The sequence below is a fragment of the Aulostomus chinensis genome, chromosome 8 (assembly GCF_037954235.1).
Source record: "Aulostomus chinensis isolate RoL2024-O1b breed Wild chromosome 8, RoL_Achi_v1.0, whole genome shotgun sequence".
Classification (NCBI taxonomy): domain Eukaryota; kingdom Metazoa; phylum Chordata; class Actinopteri; order Syngnathiformes; family Aulostomidae; genus Aulostomus; species Aulostomus chinensis.
This window is the reverse complement of record NC_141327.1, coordinates 19,387,007-19,409,637: the sequence shown is the minus strand read 5'-3', so window position 1 is coordinate 19,409,637 and position 22,631 is coordinate 19,387,007. Positions and strand designations below refer to the sequence as shown.

Sequence of the window (22,631 nt, the reverse complement as noted above, 5' to 3'; positions counted from 1 at the left end):
GCCTCCTCTAAACACAGGGAGAACATCCAACATTGTACACCTTAACCAGCCTGCCAGAGAGGCATGAGTGGTGACAGATTAAACCCACTCAGTTTAATCTCTGATCTGTCTGCTGCACTTAAATACCAACAGTGCTTAGAAAGAGCGCTCCCACACAGGACAGTGGATCCTGAAATCCAGCACCACCTCCAGAGGTAGGAGGCTTTGAGGCAGAAGGTGCACCAGGTTGTTGAAATTGCCTGTAAATGATGTTTAATGGCTCTTAAGAAGGCTTTAACTCTGTTATTTGGCATGATGCAAATGCAGTTACATGTAGTGCATCAGTGAGGCTTTGCTGGGTTTTCACTCTGATTGTGTTACAGCCTGAGTATGGCGGAGTAACATGGAGAAATAGAGACGGATTAGCTGGAGTCTCCTTGTATGTTTTCTGTAGGTTTCCATTAGAAACTGGTTCTTGAAATGCAGTGAATGGAAGAGAAGTGCACTTTGGAACAGGCTGAACGAGCGGGAGAGCTGGAAGGAAACATTTACATCTGATGTTTCCTGTAGGTTGTTCAAGCGGGAAATATTGAGCACCCACAATATTGAGATATTTCTTAAGTTTTTTTTAACCAAGACAAGAGAGGGGAAGGTCATGTGTTCTCTTCCTCTCTCAGACGCGCTTTCTTTTTCTTCATTCTTTTCAGGGCATCAATCCAGCACAAATCCAGTACTTTATCAGACCATTTTAATTTAAGTGCTTCTCTGAAACTCTTTTCTTTTTTACTAGGTTTCATCTCATCCCCTTTTTGTTGTGTCTGTGTCCTCCTATTGTGGCTTTCATTTCCCTCTCTTTGAGTTTACATGATTTCTTCAAGCCCACTGCACTTTCATTACGTGGATTTTTTTTCCTTAAATTTTCCTGCCTTCCAGGCTGTCTTTTTTTATCCTCTTTTGTACCAGGGACTCATCACATAGTGCCTTGTTCAGCAGCTGGTCTGCAGTTTATTTGTATATTTCTTTATTGGTTTCCACCGCAGGACTTTTCTACCGTCACTCTTAACGTAATAGACTGGTTTAATGAAGTTAACTTGGACAAATAAAAAGAACAAATAAAAGATTTAAATATTGCTGTCGTATATAAATGATGTCCATATATTATGCTGAGCAGGTACTGTAAATTAGCATAAGGAATGAATTTGCTTCACCAGCTTTGAGATTTGTTTCAGTCAGCATTGATGTCCTCAAGCTGCAACACCATCAGTTGTCCAAAGGAACCTTTAAATAAAACGGTTGATGTTGTATACTTGTGGATTTGTGTGTGTGTGTGTGTGTGTGCATGTGCGCGTGTGTGTATTCACCACAAGTGTGTGAGCGTGTGTGCATTTGTCCAGAAGGCACTTCCAATCGGGCTTTACAGTTTGACTCATTGAGTCTTTTCAGGCACACAAGGTCAGACAGATCTGCATCTTTGGCCATTTGAAAGTACAAATAAACATTTTAAAGACAGCACGAGTTCTTCTGAAGGGCTGTTTTCTACACAGTAAAATTTTTAATAAACACATTATCCTGCTGCAGAAAGAAACATGTGAAAGCAGAAAAAGAGCAAAACATGTCAGATATTTCCTGCTGACCAAGCACACTGCCATGCATCACAGTTTGGTTCACAATCTCTTCCCCTCCGATAGCTTGCGTGGAGCGAAAATCCTGACTCGTCACAGCAGCGCTTGTAAATTTAGCTCCTCTTTCCAATCATCACCTTTTTTTTTTTCCTTGCACTTTTTTATTTTTGCATCCCCACGTTGTCGCATCTTGAACACCGGCTCCCTCGTCCACCCCTCTCTTCCATGCTGTCTTTGTCTCTCTCCACAAGCACGCTCTCTCTGCAGTTTCCATCAGATTACTGTCGAGTTTTTTTTTTTTCTTTCTTTTTTTTTGGTACCAGATTCTCGTGACTCCAGCAGCTAGAGAGTTGCTGTCATGTGATCCCCTCATGTGGTTCCAAGGACATTTCACATACAGTATGAGAGGTGAAAAAATGTCATGTGCGCCATGTTTTGAGTGTTACAGCTGTCTGTGAATCCCTTTAAGTGTGTGTGCATCCCTCCTCTGTTGAGTGGGTTTATTGACTTCATTTAATAACATTTGCACAACAACACAGCATTCAGGCGAAAACATTAAATGGCTTGTCAAGAAGACAAAGACTTCTTCAGTGGGGCAAGATAAACTGAACAACAAAAGGACAATGTGATTCATGCTTAGCTTCGCTTTTTCATGCTCATATCTGCGCTGATATAATTACTGATCACTGTCATTATTCATCCTGTTTACACAGGAAACACACAGATCCCTTTGTTAGATCACCATGAGGAGTCTGATTCTGAAATTATATGGTTCAGAGGTAGCATGGTGGTCCAGCAACCGAAGTGTCGCTGGTTCGATCCTCACTTCCCCCGGTGACCATGTCAAAGTATCCTTGAGCAAAATACTGAACCCCTGATTGCTCCTGATGGCCCTGCGACGGACTGGCGACCCGTCCAGGGTGAACCCAGCTGGGTTAGGCTCCAGCCAGAGGGAGATTAAACCTGTTCTAATGTTTTTATAAAAAGATAAGTCGTGCTGTTCCACAGACTTACAAAGTAAACGCTGAAGTGTACGTTTTATTTACATATAAATCCTATGCAGCTGAACTGTCAGGTTTTCTAAAAACTGCACAAGGGTGCTGTGTTTATGGGCTACGTTAGTTTCCATTTGTTTTATCTCTTATGTCACCTCTGACATTGTTTGTCCTTCCTCGTCCATAATACTTTACTGTGGGAATAAACAAAGTAGTTTAATGGGTCATTGTCGGTGAGGAAAGGCTGTCAGTTCCTGTTAACCTCTCGCGTGAGTTTGGGTTTGTTTTTCAGGAGGATTCGAAGCACAAATGCAATGTTAGTTACAGTAGTTTCCTGTATTCTGCTACTTTTGAGGAAACAGACAGCAAACAGCTGAGGGGATAATCCTCCCTATCTCTATAGACCAGCCTCCCGTGTTAGGAATTATTTTTCACATTGAATTTTCTGCGGTAATTTGAGCATAGTTTGATGGCTGTACAGAGTATTGTTATTTATGCTATCATTATTTTGTATATTACTGTCAAATGATCTTTTGTTACCCTGGAGATTGGAAACCCCCCCCCCCCCCACCACCACCACCTCCACCACCCCACCCCCCCACCCTCATTTGAGCAGCCTTGAAGAGACTATGTAAATTGTGATTTGGCACAGTTCAGACTGAAGGAGCCCCCCGGCTTCCACCTCAGCGTCTCATAGGCTGCCGGTCACATACAGACTGTGTTTGGCTGCTGCTCTCAAATCATTCTTTTCTCTTCCTCATGTTTGTCTGTCTATGGAGAAAATTATATCAAATGGTCATAAACTAGAGTCAGATTATAGAAGTTATTCAGTAGCACGTCATGACCTGAATGGTTTGAACCCCCGTGATGTATATACATACAGTGAGGTTCTTGTTTCTTAAAAAAAAATACCTTCCTTAAAAAACACATTCTCTATTTGTGAATGAGTGCAGTTTCTTGCAGATTTCATTGACTACCTCCACCAAGAAGGCCACGCTTTGGTGAAGGTATTCTGTCCGAGTGCCCTCAGGTGATGTCACAACATCACACGAGAAACTGTCAAGTCAGGCTTCAAGGTAGATTTATTTATGATGTCTCAACACTGTGGGTGAAATCTGGTTAGATTTAGACCCAGAGAAGAGAGGACGTACATACAGACATTTCCTTTATCTGGGTCATGTTTCGCCAGCGCCCCGTCCCGCTAGGAGAAGTGTGGCGAGTCGTGACTCTGTTTACTCTAATGAGAGACGTGAAAACAAATCAGAGGAGAATTAACTCTTTTTGGAGACCAGTCTCCATCTCAGCAGCACGCTCTCACAACATCTGGCATCACATCTCTTCTCTCTCTTCATGCCGAACCGTCTGCCAACGTTAGTTTCGGCTTCATAAAGAGAAAGTACGAGGGAGATTCATTAAAGAAGAAAGTGAAGTAAAAATTCATCCACACATCATTCAACCCAGCCCACAGAAGAGACAGGAGCGCTTCAAACCCCCATGTTGACTTTCTGACTCAAGACTTTATTTTGTCTCTGTTTTTTTCAATTCATTGTAAATGATTTCCCTTCGATACATAATTGATATTGCAGTTTAGTTTTATGGAGAAAGGCTTGTCTTCCTTTTACTCCTCTACTCAGATTAAAAATGGAGATTTTTATAGCCCTGGAGATTGTTTCCTCAAGGAGGAGCTGTGTGATAATCTCCAACAATATTCAGAGCCTCATTACAAAGTCAAACTTGATGAATTAAAGGAGGGTGTAAGAGGCCAGTAATTCATATCTGAAGTATTTTCAAAATTTTTATACTGCATGATTTTTCAGCCACTTGGATGGTTGAAACCTCATATTAGTTCTGACTTGCCTAAAGCTAAGAATAACATACATTTCAACCTATATAGAATTTCCATAAATTACATGGATTTTCCCCTATTGTTGGTTTTATGGCGTACATGCATTTGGCTTTTAAGAAAGAACACAAACACGCACACGGTTCAAACAATTAATATTTTCTAGCTTCATTTTGAATGCATGCGCAACATGCTGCTGGGTTGTATGCCCTGATGCTAACTAACACTTACCATTCACTCCTATTCTTTGTGCAAAGCTAACAAGCTAAAAGACAATCAGTGAGTGAGGGCATATATTTCCCAGAAAGTCGGCGTGATCATAGATGCTGGCATCGAAAGGGCAACATAATGCATGCACAGTGAGGATGATGGATCTTTTCATATCTCCCACTGAAAATCCTTTAAGAAGCGATTCCTTTATGGTCAGTACGGAGAGGAGGAACGATCCTATCGGTCCTGGTTAAGATAGAGAAGCAGCAAAAAGATAAGCTGCTTTATTGTCATTGAACAAAAAAAAAATCATTTGACTCCCAGACAAGCAGCCAAAGACACCATCAAAGGTTAAAAAAACAAGATAAGATAAAAAGATAGATTTGATATTAATAAGTGAGGCAGCAAAATATTAATGATACAATCATGGGAGCGGCACTTATCATTTATGACAAACTGAATGTTTGCGTCTCTTATTTGTCTCTTCTAATTGCAGCTTCTGCTGCTCATTTCACGTCAGGAACGATGACATGTTGTAGTGCTGACACAAGCACACACTGGATCATGTCTTTTGTGTTTCCTATCAGTTTCTCCTCCTGTTCCTTCCCCACCTGCATCCTCACATCTATTTCACTCGCTCTGATTCCGGCTCTGCGGTGACAGCCCCAAGCCCCTCTCATGCATCAGCTGTCAGGCATAGCTTCGTCACTGCTGGTGGTGGTGGTTGGGGGTAGGGGGGCGAGGGGGGGAGGGCTGGAAGAGTGAGATATCTCACTGCATCTAGACTTTGAATTTATGCTGATGATGACTCTCATTGCCCTCTAGCAATCCTTCTGTCGCCCCCTCGCTGGAGCGTACACTCCTTCAGCATCGGCACTATTATCATCTTGCACTGGTCCTCTCTCTCTTTCTCTCTCTTTTTCTCTCTCTCTCTCTCACTATCTCTCTTTTGCTCCCTCACTGTCCCTGTCTTTATAGACTTCTGGGTCACAATTATCTCAGAAAGAGATTTTGCAAACTTTCTGTCTTCATTTGACTCTGCCATTCAGCAAGGTCTACTTTCATGAAAAGATAAAAAGTCACGGATTAATTACTTCTGTCCCAGAAATGATTAATGTTCTGGTGCTTTTAAAAAGGTACAATACATTTCAAGATCTCGGTTATAAAAACTCCTTTCAATTTCACACAGCACAAAAAAAAAAAAAAAAAATCTATGGGAGCCGAGTCTCATTGAACTCGAGTTTCAGATTTCCTTAAATGTTATTCAACAGGTTTGGCTTTGTGTACTGACCGAAAAAAAAAAAAAAAAGTTGGGGAAAATGTCTTGCCTGGTTCCATTTAAAGGTGATAAAACGTCTCATTAAGGACACACACTTTCCAGTTTTTTTTCATTTCATCTTTTGAAAAGATCAGCTCATCTTTTTGTCCAGAAAGAAAATTATCCAACTTCCCATAGTAGTTTTTTTGTTTGTGTTTTTTTAGGGAAGTAGAAGAAAACTTGAGTTATTTATTTTAAGAACTGGACCAAACTTAAGCTCTTGCTCTCGCTTTTGTTTCTCTCTCTCCTCAGCATCTTGCAGCCAGACATGGGGAAAAAGTCAAAGTACAAGACGTCGGTGAAGAAAAAGACTCTCAACCCTGAATTCAATGAGGTGCAATTTAGCTTACCTTTCAAATGATTTGTCTTTTTTTTTTCACTTCTGACATGTGCTCCAAGCGTCAATCTGCATGTTCGCACTAAAAATGCACTAAATTATGAATTAAATTACTTTCAAGTCTCATGCTCATGAGTCACTGATATAAATATCATCCTGTGTTCACCACCTGCACAGGAGTTTTCATACGAAGTGTCCCTGGACCAGCTGGCGAAGAAAACCCTTGAGATCTCTGTGTGGGACTATGACTTGGGAATGAGCAATGACTTCATAGGTATGAAACTGAGGTGTTGAGGGGTGGAGAGGACAAAAAAAGCAGCAGCAAAAGTAGGTGACTGTACCAGAGCGTCCCTATATGAATGCAGCGCAATTGCAAAAACATCAAAACCAGGCCGAGCGTGGGCGGCGAGAGGAGTAAGAAAAATGCTGAGGGGTAATTATGAAGCTCGAGTAGCGCAATTGAGCAAAGCAAAAGAGAAATTGAGAGGAAAAGGAAATGGAGAGGCTTTAGAAAGACATTTTCTCTGGTTTCCCCCCTCGTTCATGAGCTCAGCACCTCAGATTGCTTCCACTTCATCAGACTACTAAACAGCTTTGGCGTGGCCGTGTGTGTATATCATGGCAGCAGATGCGTAGTTCAAAGAGTGATGGGGAACTTGTGGGGAGGTACAGCAAGAATGGAGGCTCAGCCTGTGAGCTCGAAGGTCTTCAGATGGAAGTGTTGTACTCTGACGAAAGTGTGTGTGCGAGACAGTGGGTGGGCGGGTTGTAGGGAGGCACCCAGTGTTTAGATAAGCCCGATGAGTTATTATCCCTGCTGGGAGAAAAGGCAATCAGTTTTAACATACAGCCCCAGATAGCAGCTCTTCCCTTGACCATTATCATTACAGGTTTAGCGACAGCAGCCTGCCAGTTATGCTAATTGGGACCAGGAGAAAAATGACATTGAGATGAAGACAAATGGTGAAAAAAAAATGACTTGATAAAGAGGGCAAGTGAATGCAATAACAAGTGGGCTAATAGGTTTTTGCAGTAGATAGGGAGGATGTAAAAGGTGAGATTTTGGAGATACAAACTGTACGGTGGAGGAGAAAAGTGAACAAAAACTGAAAAATGAATGCAAACAAAAAACCCAATACATCAAACCATGATGGAGCATTTGATATCTAAGAAGAGATGGGAAATTTATCCTGCACGCCTGCTTATATCTGAAAATTATTATTATGTTTTACATTTAAATAATCACATTACAGAAACAACCAGCACAGACATGAGGGACGAAGTGCAGAGCATATTCTCACCACAATGTGACAGCTGAACAAATGCAATTCAGGGATGTTACTGTCGTTCTATGAAGTCACATGTGATTGCTACTCCAATTTTTAGCATTCCAGCGAGGTAAACAGGCTTGACATTTGGGCGAAACAGAGTACAGCACGGAGTATCAGCATATAACATCCCATATAACATTAAAAGGCTGCGATCACATGAATGAATGCAAAATAAGCCAATTTCAGTTGAATATGTGGGGGCTTGCATATTTCCCGCATTTTTTTTTTTTTTTGCAAAGGTTTGCTGGAATGTTGGAAAATGTTGCATTTTCCCTTGATACCAGAGCTAGAAGTGTCAACAAGTCAGTGACGTGAATTCTGTGACGCTGTATGACAGTTCAACAATTTTAAAAAAGGGAAAACGTCTTATTCACAAGGTTTATAAACTCGGGGGGTGGGGGATGTTACGTTTTCTTTTCTTTTTACAAATATCAATTTCCACTCCAAATTGTATATTCCTTAAAATTTTCAAATTATGAATCAAAATCCTGTGACTTTTGTTGCAATTTTGAAGGAAAATCAATTATTTTTGACAGCAACAATGACAAGAAAAAGTGATGGTCTCTGCACAACCCTCTTCCTACTGCAGCACGCCTTCTGTCTCTCTGTCTCTCACTCTCTCACACACACATACCCACACACACACAAAAACCTCCTTGAGGGACTCCGCATCAGGAAGAAATAAATTGATCCATACATCATATCATATATATGTATCTTAAAGAGAAATATTTTTCAAACTTGGACTTATTTTATTTGCGTTTAAATGACCGAAAGTGATGAAAACTATCGGAGTCGTTTCGATATTCAGCAAGAACACTGACGACAACTGAAAATTCGCTGCAACTGTTATACAGGGGCAACATTCTGCATCAGTCCTCTAGAAGAGCTGGTTTTTGCAGCTGACAGGCTTAGAATGTTACTATCAGTGTCTGACAACACCACTGAAAGGATTGTGTGGAACTATTTTGATCTGAAGTCCCTTACTTGGTGGATGGATGGTTTCTTCGGTGCTCCCTCTGGACTCGGCTGTCTCTTCCACTTCATTTTGGCTACATGAAAGAACGTGTCCAGCACAGCTGTGTGGATGAGAGGGAAGAAATAGACTGAAAGTGTGACACAGTGTGGTGGAGTTTTCAGCTCTCACTGGTGGACTCATGCACATCACTAATATAACACCGGCGCTCTTCCTCTGTGGGCGTCGGATCACAGCACCCACAGCATCACCGCCATTTTCCAGAGCTCAGCGGACTCACAAACCTGTGGTCCTGCTCTAGTGTAGTCTGGATCAAATGCTATGGACAACCATTGCATTCTATATATACACTACCAGTCAATAGTTTGGACAAACCTTCTCATTCAAAGTTTTTTTCTTTACTTGCACTACTTTCTACATTGTAGATACATACTGAAGACATCAAATATTTGAAGCAAGATATATGGAGCAAAGAACAATTGTTCAGTAACTGCAAATATGTTTTATATTTTAAATTCCTCCAAGTAGCCACCCTTTGCTTTGTTGACGGCGCTGCAAACCCTTGGCCTTCTCTCTATGAGCTTCATGATGTCGTCATCTGAAATGGTTTTCACTCCACTTCAGGATTAATTCGTGGAATTTCTGGCCTTCTTAATGGGGTTGGGACCATCAGTTGTGTTGTGCAGAAGTCAGGTTGGTACACAGCGGACAGCCCTTTTAGACAACAGTTAGAGTTCATATTATGGCAAGAACCAATCAGCAAAGTAAAGAGAAACAACAGTCCGTTGTTACTTAGAGAGCTGAAGGTCAGTCAGTCCCGAAAATTGCAAAAACTTTGAATGTGTCCTCAAGTGAAGTCACAAAAACCATCAAGTGCTCTGACGAAACTGGTTCAAATGAGGATCATCCCAGGAAAGGAAGACCAAGAGTCTGCTCTGCTGCTGAGTATAAGTTCATCCAAGCCACCAGCCTCAGAAATCCCGAGTTAACAGCACCTCAGATTAGAGCCTAGATAAATGCCACACAGAGTTCTAGCAGCAGACACATCTCTACATCAACTGTTCAGAGGAGACTGCGCTTATCAGACCTTTATGGTCGAATAGCTGCTATGAAACCACTACTATGGAAAATCAACAAGCAGAAGAGATTTGTCTGGGCCAAGAAACACGAGGAATGGACATCAGACCAGTGGAAATCTGTGCTTTGGTCTGATGAGTCCAAATTTGAGATCTTTGGTTCCACCCGCCGTGACTTTTTGCAACGCAGAAAAGGTGAACGGATGGTCTCTACATGCATGGTTCCCACCTTGAAGCATGAAGGAGGAGGTGTATTGGTGTGGGGTTGCTTTGCTGGTGACACTGGTGTGGATTTATCCAAAATTGAAGGCACCCTGAACCAGCATGACTACCACAGCATCCTACAGCAACATGCCATCACATCTGGTTTGCGTTTAGTTGGACCATCATTGATTTTTAACAGAACAACGACGCCAAACACGCTTCCAGGCTGTGAGAGGGCTATTTGACCAAGAAGGAGAGTGATGGAGTGCTGCACCAGATGACCTGGCCTCTACAGTCACCTGACCTAAACCCAGTTGAGATGGTTTGGGATGAGATGGACCAGAGTGAAGGCAAAAGGGCCACCGAGAGCTCATCATCTCTGCGAACTCCTTCAAGACTTGGAAAACCATTTCAAGCTACGACCTCATAAAGCCAAGAGTGTGCAAAGCAGTAGTCAAAGCAAAGGGTGGCTATTTTGAAGAATCTAAAATATAAAAGATGTTTCAAGTAATTTCATACTTTTTTGTTTCCTACATAATTACATGTGTTCATTCATAGTTTTGGTGCCTTTAGTGAGAATCTACAATGTAAACAGTCGTGAAAATAAAGAAAAAACTATTAAATGAGAGGGTGCGTCCAAACTTTTGACTGGTTGTGTATATATATGACTTATTTGCTGTACTTCCCTCATGTCACAAAGGTTCCACTTTGATTAAGTTTCAGCATAACTTCTCCTGTAAACATGTCAAAACACACCAGTACAGACTTTGAAAGTGGAACTTAACCAAAAGATTCTCTCAGTGATGTTGTCAGACTTCGAAAATAACAATCTGTCACTGGCTTGAATAAAGACTCCTCATGGACTGACTGTGACTTCTAGAGTTGCCTGATACCATAACACAGCAGAAATCCTGTAGTCAATATGTCACTATTGGAGAAGTTAAAGTAATTTGGGTCTCTATTGATCGTTTCAACCCAAACACATGGGAAATTGGGGCCAGGTTGAAAAATACCAGAAATCAAGTTCAAGTTGGTTGATGCAAATCCAAGTCAAGTCCAAAGCCAAAAAATCTCAGACTTGGCAAAAAGGTTTCGATCAATAAGTCTGAGGAGTGCAGCACCAGTCTCATCCTGACTTACAGCCTTTCTCTGAGATGCACTTGCAGCGCTGCACTTTAATGTTATTTAGCCACGAAAGCAATACTAATTCAATGTGAGTCTATGAAAGATGTACCTGCTGATGTCTAATTTATTTCTTGTTGTACCAGGCTTAACCAGCTCAAAGCTTTAAACTTGAGTGCTTTTGCTTTCAAGTCCCAGGTTCCTTTTCTCAACTTGTTCAAGTGTCGTCCAAGTCCCTGAGTGGCCGCGGTGAAAAGCCTCCATCATAGATGAGCGGGGACGAGACATAAAAATGTGGATGATGTTTTCTCTCTTTTATTATGTTGCACTCGTGTTGTGCACACAAAAAGTGGAGAAGGTGACTGTGTGTGAGTGAGACAGTTGCTGCCTGGAGATGGAATAGTTACTTGACTGATTCTAGGATATTTAGTCCCCCCAAACCAGTAGAGAAACTGTGAAGGGTTCTAGGTGCAGGTCCCAAAAGCTCTTTCTTTGAAGCACACTGATGCCTTTAGGTCTACAGTTGTGCCAGATACTTAGTTTAGCGCAGGCATTACCGAAAGAGAAAAACGAGGAGGATTTGTGAAGGGTAGAGATAAGCAGACAGAGAAAACAGGGTTAAACCTGCGTGAGTGGCGGAACACTTCTGCTCTCCTTCCTGTGTGTCACCTCCTCCTCTGACTTCAGCTCCTTATCCCTCCTCACGTCACCAGGGCTGACTGGTGGTTTGTCACTAGCTACCCGCAGGCTCAGGGAGCTTCAGTTTGTGTTTGGGAGGTAGTGGGAGGGTTGAGGGTGATTATCCAACAGGACAGTCAACAGGTTTCGATCTGCCATCCAAGATGTGTGTGTGCGTGTGTGGGGGAGGGGGGGACTACAGGGTACGAATAACAGACAGGCTTACTTTTCACCGCTCCCAGCACCCCCAGCATCGCAGGCAGTGTTCAATGCCGAAGTCAGATGAATCGCAGATCTACAAGGGAACCGTGTTCGCTCGCGGCTGTCATTTTCAAAGGCACTGTTCAAAGGCAGCATTGCCAAAATACGGTCTTATAAAATTTCATGCTCCATTAACTGTACAATCACAGCCAAGGGAATGGCTTTGTAATAACCCCAGTGTCACAACTGGCTGCCTCTCCACCAACGCCTCCATCATCTCCACTCACTTTCACCTGAGTCATTTCCTGTTTCTCTGCATACCCCCCCCCCAACCTCCTGCTATCCTCCTTTCCGTAAATCTTTCTTTATCTAAATCTTTCTCTCGGATAATTCCTCATCTCATTGTCTCTGCCTGAAGGAATTAGTCTATAATGTCTGTTTACTTCCCTCCGTCCATCTGTCTGTCTGCTTGTTGTTGTTTTTTAATCCACGAGTCTAAATATAATCCTTTTTTTCTAGAATTTTCCTTTCTCTTTTTACCTCTGCCAAGAATGTAATGTGATCATCGGGATGTGTTTGTTTGTTGGCATGTTTATTTGTTTGTTTGTTTATGGGTAGAATATCTCTGCAACTAATGGAGAGATTTTAATGAAATTTGTTCAGTTCATATTTCTCAGAAAAAAATAAAATCATTTAGAGGCAGTCTGGATCAAATTGGACATCCTGATGACGGCTTTACGGCCATTTGCAGGATATTAGCTGTTTCCTTCCGAACACGTCATCGATGGAGTTCAGTCAGAGTCCTTGAGACCTTGTGAATCGGTTGAAAGGATCATCTTCATTGTGTTCTGGATCAGTGACCGATTTTTGATATCACGGTGGATGTGTTAGAAACACCTGATCATATTTTTATCGAAACCTCCTGACGCTGTGTATTTAGATAAAGGGGCAGCGGCTGCCGTTAGACGCAAGACCATCTTTTCCCATCTGGTTGATTTTTTTTTTTTCTCGACGTGCAACAATATGGTTGTTCATACATTTCTGATGATAAAAAAGGCAGCCATGAAAAAAGTTACTTGTTGATCCAGAGGACTTATTATTGCTTGCTGGGGACAGAAAGTGAATGAACAATAACGTTGATATTATTTTCATATTCTGAATCCTTGATTCTTCCTCCAGGTGTTGTTCGTTTTGTGAACCATTTTCTCTTGACTCTTCTGTTGTTTCTGTCCTTCTGGTTCCAGGTGGAGTGGAACTGGGCATCAATGCAAGTGGACAGAGACTCAGACACTGGTTCGAGTGTCTCAAAAACAAAGGGAAGAAAGTGGAATACTGGCATACGCTCACACAGCAAGGAGCCCCAAACAATGACAAACCGGACTAGATTACACAAGACATTAATGCAAAACACAAACACACACACACACACACACACACACACACACACACACACACACACACACACACACACACACACAAGATGGCTGAGATCAAGTGCAGTAGTAAAAAGAAAGAGGATAAAACATGCAATAATGAAATGAAATACGTCATATAATGCCAATAAATACGGCACCAAATATTTGTATATGATATTCATACTACTATTAGTGATGGTAAATAAGGTGTAAAACAAAACTTTTTTTTTAAAGGTGAAACCAAATTGTGGCGCTGTCCTCATTAAAGTGTTGACGTAACAAAACAATACTCACAAAATTGTGCTTTAGACCTTATATTATTGTGGATCATAGTTTATCCGTCAAATTTACACCAAATGAAGAGATTTGAGACAAATATACTCACAATTCATTCCGTGAAAGGGACCAACAGTACAGTATGTGCACCCTTGTGATTCGTAATGTGGTACATAGTTCCAGGATCAGGATGTTAAAAAAAACAACAACAACAACAACAAAAAGGGTTCTTTTATTCTGAGATTTCTCTATTTTAGTTGTTGTTGATCTGATGCAAAACACAACATATTATAAAGCACAAAATGATCCAGTCGGTGGATTTGTACCTTTACCGTTTCAGTGTTCTCGTCCTTATGTCTTTCATTGTCTTTTTGGTGACAGTGGCTTTCTATACACCTTCATAACAGAGAGTAATGTGTGTGTGAGTGTGTGTGTGTGTGAGTGTGTGTGTGTGTGTGTGTGTGTGTGTGTGTGCGTGTGTGTGAGTGAGTGAGTGAGTGAGAGAGAGAGAGAGGGAGGGAGAGAGAGAGCGCGCGCGTGTGTGTGTGTGTGTGTGTGTGTGTGTGTGTGCGCGTGCGTGTATGCGTGCAGGATGGGCTACGAGAATATGAGTGCCTACAGTTTCTGTCTGTGCAGTGTGTGTGTCTGTCTGTTTTTCACGTCGTGCCCCATTTCAAATTTAACTTCAGAAGCACAGCGGTGTGAAGAAATTAATAAAGGACAAAAAAGACACACACATACACGCAAGAGTGAAATCCTCTGCCACTCACTTACACAAGCCTCAGTGTGTGTGAGCGTTCCTGGCTGCTGGGGGACACTGATGAGCTGTCAATCACGTGCCAGACCTTTGCCTCCTTGCAATGCCATCATCGAGCAACATTTAGAATTGAATATGTCGGGATATATAACCCCTGAGCACTCTTTGTGACTCTCCTGATAAAAGGCCTAAGTTGTGGGTGCGTGCAGCTTGAGAGAGAGAGAACTAAGACTGCTGCGGTGGGAGCCTTTGTTCCTTTACTTTGCCTCATCAATATGAACCTGATTTCGACAATTTTCTTCCAAAACTTGAATTCTGCAACCACAGATGATGCAACATGTTCCCCCTGAAGGGTAATATCACAGCCCTTTAGTTTGAATAAGAGGCTTTTGATTGATCCTGTTATATGATTCATGAAAAGAGGGCTGGTCTAATACATCTTTATAGACTCTGGCAGTTTAAAAACAACATGTGAGGTATTTGGCATCTAAACAACCAGAAGGATTCGTTTCTGTGATTTATTTTATTAAAGAAACACAAACACATGTTTGGGAAATGCACATATTTACCATCTTCCCTTGAACCAAACAAGAAGATGAATTCAATTCTGTCTTTTTTGTGTGCAGCAAGAATCTGAGACCCACAGACCAGCTGGCTGCTCCTTAGCTTAGCACAGTGAATGTTAGTGGGCAGTGCTGACCACTGCACCACCGTGCCACCCAAATGAAGATGACAAACCATAATTTTTGATTGCTTTTGATTTGGGTCTGCTAACACTTCCCACCCACTAACATTCACTGTGCAAAGCTAATTAGTGGCAATCTGGTCTGTGGGTCTCAGCATTTTCTACCACTTATCTTGTTAAGGGTCACAGGGTGGCTGGAGCCTATCCCAGCAGCCTTTGGGCGAGAGGTGGGGTTCACCCTGGACAGGTCACCAGTCCATCACAGGGCCAACACATAGAGACAGACAACCATTCACACTCACAGTCACACCTACGGTCAGTTTAGAGTATCAATCAGCCTCGTCCCCTCTTGATGTCTTTGGACTGTGGGAGGAAGCCGGAGTACCAGAGAGAACCCACGCAGGAACAGGGAGGACATGCAGACTCCACACAGAAAGATCCTGAGCCGGGACTTGAACCCTGAACCTTCTTGCTGTGAGGCAACAGTGCTAACCACTGCACCACCGTGCCGCCATCCCCCACGACCCTTAACAGGATAAGCAGTGGAAAATGATGATCTTGATTAGGAACAATCGTCATCATCCTGTCTTACAAAGTCAGGCATGAATAACAGTCGCTTTTCTGTTCGTCAACAGACAGGTTGTCTTTGTGACTGAACTTTTGAGGTGCTGCGTGTATCACTGCGCCCAGTCAGGAAAATAGTTCCAGCTGTACGATATATCGGATTTGACGATTACCATGTCCCAGCTTGTTCTTTTATGACTTGTTCTCTTTTGTTATATAATGCATGCAAAGATCATTTTCGAGGAGTGTGTTTGACGAAGGTATGCTAACCTGCCCATCCACTACTATTCATTGTGCTAAGCTAACTTACAGCCAGACAGTCTCTGTGGATCTCAGCTCAATGCGGCACACACACAGGAGAGGAGGGGATCTATCTTTTTGTCAAGCTCAAGGGAAGAAGGCAAAGAAGAATATTTCCCAAAAAGTCGATGTGTTCCTTTAATCCCATTATTTCTGCTCCATTAAATATCAGGTTTGGGTTTACCCTCTAAACGGCAGACGAGAGCTCTGCATCCATGTCTGAGATATCTTGTGCAGTTATCACACACACACACACACACACACACACACAAGCACATGCACATGCACACTCTCTCTCACAAACATGCTCACACGCACACACAGAAGGTAAAGACAGAAAAATAATTACAGACCAAAATCCAAAGAACTGAGCAACTACATTCAACTGTGCTGGTGTGAGTCGGTTCACAGAATGGGTGTTATGGGTGTTTCTGCATATTGATGGTGTATCTGGCGATGCCAATTTATCTGAATGCCTGAGAGGATGTCAAATGTACTCCCCCGCTTCATCTATCACCACAGCTCTGGCTTTACACCGGTTCACACCCTCAGTCAGTCAGTGGCCTCCGGGAGTTTTCTAACTGTTTTGAATCAATCTGGCTGCTCACATTCTCGGTGTCCTTCGATAACCTTGTGAATGTCTCATTGTTGGCGGCAACAGACGGATCCTTCGATGGTGAATTAGAGTGAAAAAATGGCCTCTGATGTTATTAAAGCTTGGAACGGAACTATGTTAGCTGAAACACGTACATTCAGTGACTTTAACAAGAGGGCTGATGGGTTATTCTGTACTTTCTCTATGCACATCAAAACTCCGAGCACGACAGCAGTGAGATAATCAAACGATGATACTAACACAATGCATTCTGGGAATACTCAGTATTGTGGGGCGAGGCTGGGTGACAGTGAATTTTCTGACTCTTGTCCATTGACCCTGCTTTGCTTATGTACTCATGTTATCTGCAAATATAGCTGCATGTTTAGCGATCATCATCAGCTTGTATAACAAGAGTGCAACCATCGCCGAAATATTCTGAATGCTGATGTTTACAGTTTATGCCACCGAGTCCGTCTTTTACCATCAGTGCGTGTTTGTTTGTATATACAATGATTCAGGGTATTTTTTTGCTCTGTTGCTGTGCTTTAACGGGCAAGCTCTTGCTTCAACAACAAAAAAAAACCTTTACTGTCACAGATTTTGACACTTGTCTTCCTTGAATTGATATGAGTGGTAATGATCCAGGTGGGCAGAGGTGAATGACAAGACTGCAGTTCCTATGTATCCGCTGTCACTGTCAATCGCACAGTTTGGCTGGCATCCTGTGGCGGGTTTGTGTAACTACTTCTCAAAATAAATTGAAGTTGTTTCAGTGGTCCTCTGTCCTTCATTTGACAAACTTTAACATCCTAAAAATCAATCGGGAGGCAGCAGCATAGATGTTGATATGACCTTTATTTGCCTTTTTTTTTAGAAAAGCATACGCTGAAATGTCACTCCTCGCGTGAGAGCTTAGCTGATTTTGAGAATTGATCTTGCTTTGCATATGAAATCTGGGGAAAAAAGAGAAAAGTGATTTTTTTTTATTGTGAAAAAAGCGCAGTGAAGCAGACTAAAATCTTTGCACGTCGTGTGCTGTCTTGTTTTGTTACGCATCCACTCCTCTCTCATGGTTCGGTCACTCTGCCGATAAAGAGTGGCACATCGGCCAGGTCACTCCACAGCAGCATGATGAAAGGTCTCAGGGCAGAGAAGGCAGGGAAGGAGCGAGCATGCACCACAGTGGTGGCGGCACTTGCTTCTACGCCTTGTTCGGTCAGCCTGAGGAAGGCTTTGTGTCTGGCATCATTCAGGATCAGCTGGTCTTCAGAGAAGCCGCACAGGTTTGAAGCCTCGAAGAGAGAGGACAGTCCTGGTTGGGGAAGAGACCACATAATCAAAAGAAAAAAAAAACTGAATGTAGTGTAAATGAGTAAAGGCAATACAAACCCAATTTTTTCATGAGAATGTTCATGTTCGGCTGGATCTCTAGTTTAATTTGGGGCAGAGTGACCTCCAATTGTTGAGGGGCTGCTGTTCTCATTTGTTGTATCATCTGACGCACAACAGTGTCCGTCATCCTCTCCTCAACGTGTTGTAGGTCTGACACTTTGTTGGAGAGAGGCAGCAGGATGAAGAGGCTGTTTTCATCAGTGAGGGCAAACCTCGCTATCTAAAAAGAAAAACAACAAAAGAATAAATTCATGAATTAATTAATCCAAACACTGGTTTAGTGGAAATTACTCAAAATTAAAGATATTTTCAATCCATTCACTTCAGTGACACTTTCCGCAAGCTGGAAGTGTGTTTGTGGCAGAAGATGTGCCATTTACCTGTGCCTTTAGGTCCACGTCGTACGCCATTGTCGCCAGGTATTTATTGTGATAGAGGAGAGGAACCGTGATCAGATCCCCATCCAGTTTCCTGAAAAGGCCTTTCTGTGGTTTCTCCTCAAACTTGACCTTCCACTGACCTGACACACATGCACACATACACATACACATTATGAATTCCCTCCGCCATCTCACACACACACACACACACAAACACACACACACACACATCCACCTTACTGACCGCTGAAGGAGACAGCATTGAGCAGGAGCAGCTGGCTTTCCATCGACACTGAATCAACCACCTCTGTGATTTTATTATTGGTTTTATTTGCCACCCAGCTGTTGATCATGAGTGTATTTTCCTCACTGGTCTTCAGAAGCTTGACGGGCTCTGCGTCATAGAACGACGTCGACTGATTCATAAAGGACTCACTCAGACTGATTTCTGAGGAAGAGAGCAAAGAAAGCAAGATAAGCCGCAGAGATACTCAGAGCTTTGGCCGACCCTCTGTGTCTTTCTCTTCCTGGAAAACTTATTTTGTTTGGACTGAGAGCAGACAAGGACCTGGATTATAGTACACCTGAGAAGCCACCTGCAAGGAACTGGCCAACTTCTCTCTCAGCTTCTTTATCTGGACGTGAACACAGTGGAAGTCATGTGGAACACAAACGGCTGTCTCAATGGCTCGGCGGGTGTCACCTCTTGCACCTGCAAGTCAGAGCAAAAATGAATAGAGCAGTACATCAAACCAAAATATGTGACAAGAACAAATACATTTTTAAGCTGCATTATATTTTTGTTGTTGTCAGCATGCCAGTTAGCAGACACAACAACCTCCTCCAGCAAGGAGGGTCTCTGGTGTTCGCTTGTCTGATGGTCTGTCAGCAGGATTACACAAAAACTTGAGGGTTTTCACCACATGGTGGAGCTAATTTAAATGGGTCAAGGAATAACCTAAAACATTTTGAGGCAGGTTTGAAATAGCGCCATCTGATGGCAAGAGCAAATTACTTTTTGTTTTGTTTTTTTTTGGTTTGTTTTTGACACTTCGATGTTCTCTACTTCATAGGTGACCAGTCCAACTCAAATTAAGCAAAGAGCACCCTTTTGCTCCGAGGCACAACCACAAACTCTAGCACGCATGGGGTTGTTAGATTTCCTTACTGCTTGCAGCTTTAATTTGGGCCAGAGCACAAAAGGGCCAGGGATCAAAAGTTCACCTTGGCAGAAGTATGAGGTCTTTCTAGTTTCTTCCTAGGACAAAAAAGGTTGTGCAAATATATTTTGGCAGTTTTCTTACACAAAACATTTGGGCAACATCAGTTTTTGGAAACTTGCGCTGGAATAAATTAAAAAGCGTTGATGGGAACTAGGGTTGGCTTCAGCTTCAGGAAGTAACAAACATTTACAGCTGTGGTTCCCTTATTTACTTCAATGAAGAAAACATTTCACTCAGAACAATGAAATGTCTCACAGATGTGTTTTTAATCAACAAAAAGAAATCCGATTTTTGTTGGGCTTGTAATATTTCACTGGCTTTTTTACATAAATACAAAAATATCACCAGAAGCATCCTTCAGTGAAGGATAAATAAAATAGATAAAAGCAAATAAGGAACACGTGGTTCCCCTTTCTTACCTAACAAGAGATGGGACAACATGCCGCTGATACTAATAGGAGAGAAGAGAAGGTTGGAAGAAGGATTTGATTCTCTGATGTAGGAGTACAACTTAAAGGAAAATTCTGCCATTGATTCCTGCAACACGGGTTCCCCCGTGCGACTGTTCTCATCCTGGCAGGGCTCCCACTTGTCCGTGAAGCCTTCGCACGAATAAGGAGCGACTGTAGGTGCGACTGAAAGGAAATTCAGCACACGGTCAAATTTGTTTTTATGCACGCTTTTTGTAAAATGAAACAAGATTAACTGTTTTATATTACATTCAATATCATTATCCCATGAGCACACATTTTTGTTAGTTTTCCATTTATTCCATGATGGTGCAGTTTTCTAAACCTACCTTCAACAACCAGATGTACGGTGCTGAGCTTCTCCCCTTCAAGAGACTCACACTGGTAAATGCCAGCATCCTTCTTGATAGTGTTTCGAAGAATGATGGTCTGATCGTGATCGCTTGGATAAAGCAGTTCCAGTCTGTTATCATCACCGTCAGAACCATCATCTAGATTCAGCCTTGTCCTCTTGCCTGCGTCCGTCTCTTTGAACCAAACTGCATCGGCCTCAACTTTGCTGGAAGGTGGGAAATGGCACGGCAGATGAACAGTTGAGCCCTCGATCGCACGTAGGGAGTAGATAAATGATGCTGTAGAGAGAGACACAAATAACTTCTCTCAGAAGTTTAAGTAAAATGTTACATCCTATAGAATGTATATTATTTAAATGGAACTTCACCTGAAATGTGTAGTTTTGCCTTTCCAGTACTCTTGAGAATACAAATACATTTGTCTTCCTTTTTGACGCCAGGATATGAAAAGAACCACCAAACATATTTAGCTTGAAGTTGATGGGGGCCGACAAACTCTCCAACTCATTGGCCGGTATAATCCACGTCTTCTTTATCCAGCCAGTAATTCAACCAAGCGTGGATTATACTGGATGATACCATGGAGAGTTTATAAATGGATGTTACTGAGTAGTTTTACTTCTTCTATTTTGTAGTAGTAGCTATTCGCCACCATTCGCTTCAAGCTATAAGTATATACGTGGCTGGCTCTTTCTACATTCTAGAGTCACAAAGAACTGATGAAGGAGGTAAAAAAATGATCTGAAACACCAAGTTTATTAGTACTTGAAAGGCGAAAACCACTTTTAGGGGAAGTATCAACTTATTGAAGTTGTAGTGGCTGGTGGTACATGATACTGAAAGGTGTTTCTAGTCGTCTGTATAATTCTGATATTCACTTACATTCATGTAATGGCCATAACATTCGAAACACCTCACCGAACTCCAGTTCAACACCACTGCAAACCATAACCTAAACAGACTGACACCTCTCTGGCCTCATCAATCAAAACTGAACATAATTATCTTGATCAAACCGATTTTTGTTGTTGTTGTTGTTGTTGTTTTTTTGGCAGAGTCGTTGTTCTGGATCATATAAGACTTGAATGTTCCTAATAAAGAGGCTGGTGACATTATACGTAGATATACATTTCTAGACCAGTTCAACAGACTCGATGAGTATCAAGAAAATGCAGTACAATATAAAGTACAAATACAAAACTGTGCATGTATGTACGACATACTATTTTTTCTTAACTTCTCACCATCCACTGTTATGTTGTAGGTCCTGATCAGTTCCACGTTGTTTTCCTTGACCAAACACACGTACTCTCCTTCATGAGCAGCAGTTACAGGCGACATGGAGAGGTACAAGCCACCTTTTTTAACTTGAGCTGCTCCGGGTGACAGAGCACTGGCAAGGTCTTGACCTGTTTTTAGACAGAAGATGCAACTGAAAATATACTTATTCATGTAGTCTTGCAATAGAGCCAGAGAAGTTTAGTGATAATGTTATGAAACCGTTGTATTTCCAGGTGATGTCTGCTCCAACGAAGTCTGTTTGGAATGAGAGACAGGGCAGCTCCACAGTGGAACCGGGTACCACTCGGAGTTGTGCACATGAGGAAAGCTGAACGGGGACAGAATGTTCAACATCTGATGAAAAAAGAATCTAAAAGCTCACGGTGTCGGTGAGAATGGCTGTTGTTTAAAGCCTTCATTCAACTACTCAGTGGTCATACTCCCTGCCTTCACTTATTCTGTGTTTATCATGTGAATTTACCTCAAAAATGAGCTGCACCAAGAGGCAAAATATGGCTGGACGACACATCTAAACAAGAACACAGAGGGAGAAATAAAGATCCAGCAGTCCGATGGAAAATTTCAAAATAAATATGGCACCAAGCCGAGGGAAAAAAAGAATCGATATGTGGCGCAATCTCTGAAGTTCCTTAATTTTATTCTGTTGAAACGGGATCATTTATTTACAGCTTTCATTTGCTTTAATATGCAGAACCTTAAATATGAGTTTCACAACAATGTTAGGATATTAGGTACAATTATTTTTAAGAGTAGTGCAAGATATACTGCAAATAGTATTCCTGCAGTCAAAAGAGTAGTAGTTGCAGAAATATAAACAACAAAACTCACGCTTCTTGAATTCCAATAAGCATCCAAATGCAGAAATGGTACCAGTCTGAGTTCCTGACAATCCCACAGTCTTCACCCAGACTGAGAGAGTCTGCACCCCAAAACTGAAACTGACATCTGAGACGGTTCTGGTCTAGAGTTATGTGTTTGCATAACGTAGGTCATCTGACTTACTGGAAATCACATGTTTTCATGT

General features: G+C 42.0%; 2 protein-coding genes across 2 annotated transcripts in view; one reads left to right on the top strand and one right to left on the bottom strand.

Annotated features, from left to right (window-relative positions):
• The window catches only part of doc2g (double C2-like domains, gamma), a 36,062-nt gene extending 18,807 nt beyond the window's left edge, over positions 1 to 17,255 (top strand). Inside the window, exons 9-11 of the mRNA XM_086211536.1 lie at positions 6,220 to 6,301; positions 6,482 to 6,578; positions 13,137 to 17,255. Coding sequence (XP_086067662.1) covers positions 6,220 to 6,301; positions 6,482 to 6,578; positions 13,137 to 13,276 — 319 coding nt within the window. The 3' untranslated portion in view covers positions 13,277 to 17,255. The remainder of the gene's footprint in view (positions 1 to 6,219; positions 6,302 to 6,481; positions 6,579 to 13,136) is intronic.
• A 74-nt stretch (positions 17,256 to 17,329) lies between these two features.
• serping1 (serpin peptidase inhibitor, clade G (C1 inhibitor), member 1) lies at positions 17,330 to 22,595 on the bottom strand. Its single transcript, XM_086211533.1, has 11 exons — positions 22,436 to 22,595; positions 22,068 to 22,115; positions 21,806 to 21,914; positions 21,550 to 21,714; positions 20,282 to 20,584; positions 19,902 to 20,117; positions 18,828 to 18,971; positions 18,504 to 18,707; positions 18,260 to 18,399; positions 17,877 to 18,099; positions 17,330 to 17,799 (listed from the first exon to the last, which is right to left on the bottom strand). The coding sequence occupies exons 2-11, from the start codon at positions 22,113 to 22,115 to the stop codon at positions 17,555 to 17,557; spliced, it is 1,797 nt and encodes a 598-aa protein (XP_086067659.1). The 5' UTR covers positions 22,436 to 22,595; the 3' UTR covers positions 17,330 to 17,554.
• Positions 22,596 to 22,631: the final 36 nt, after the last annotated feature.

Coding starts and splice junctions, on each gene's coding strand:
- serping1 (XM_086211533.1), bottom strand. CDS start 22,115: ATGTGTCGTCCAGCCATATTTTGCCTCTTGGTGCAGCTCATTTTTGAG. Junction 18,972..19,901: donor GTTGTCCCATCTCTTGTTAG/GTAAGAAAGGGG, acceptor TCTGACTTGCAG/GTGCAAGAGGTGACACCCGC. Junction 18,100..18,259: donor ACGTGGACCTAAAGGCACAG/GTAAATGGCACA, acceptor TTTTCTTTTTAG/ATAGCGAGGTTTGCCCTCAC.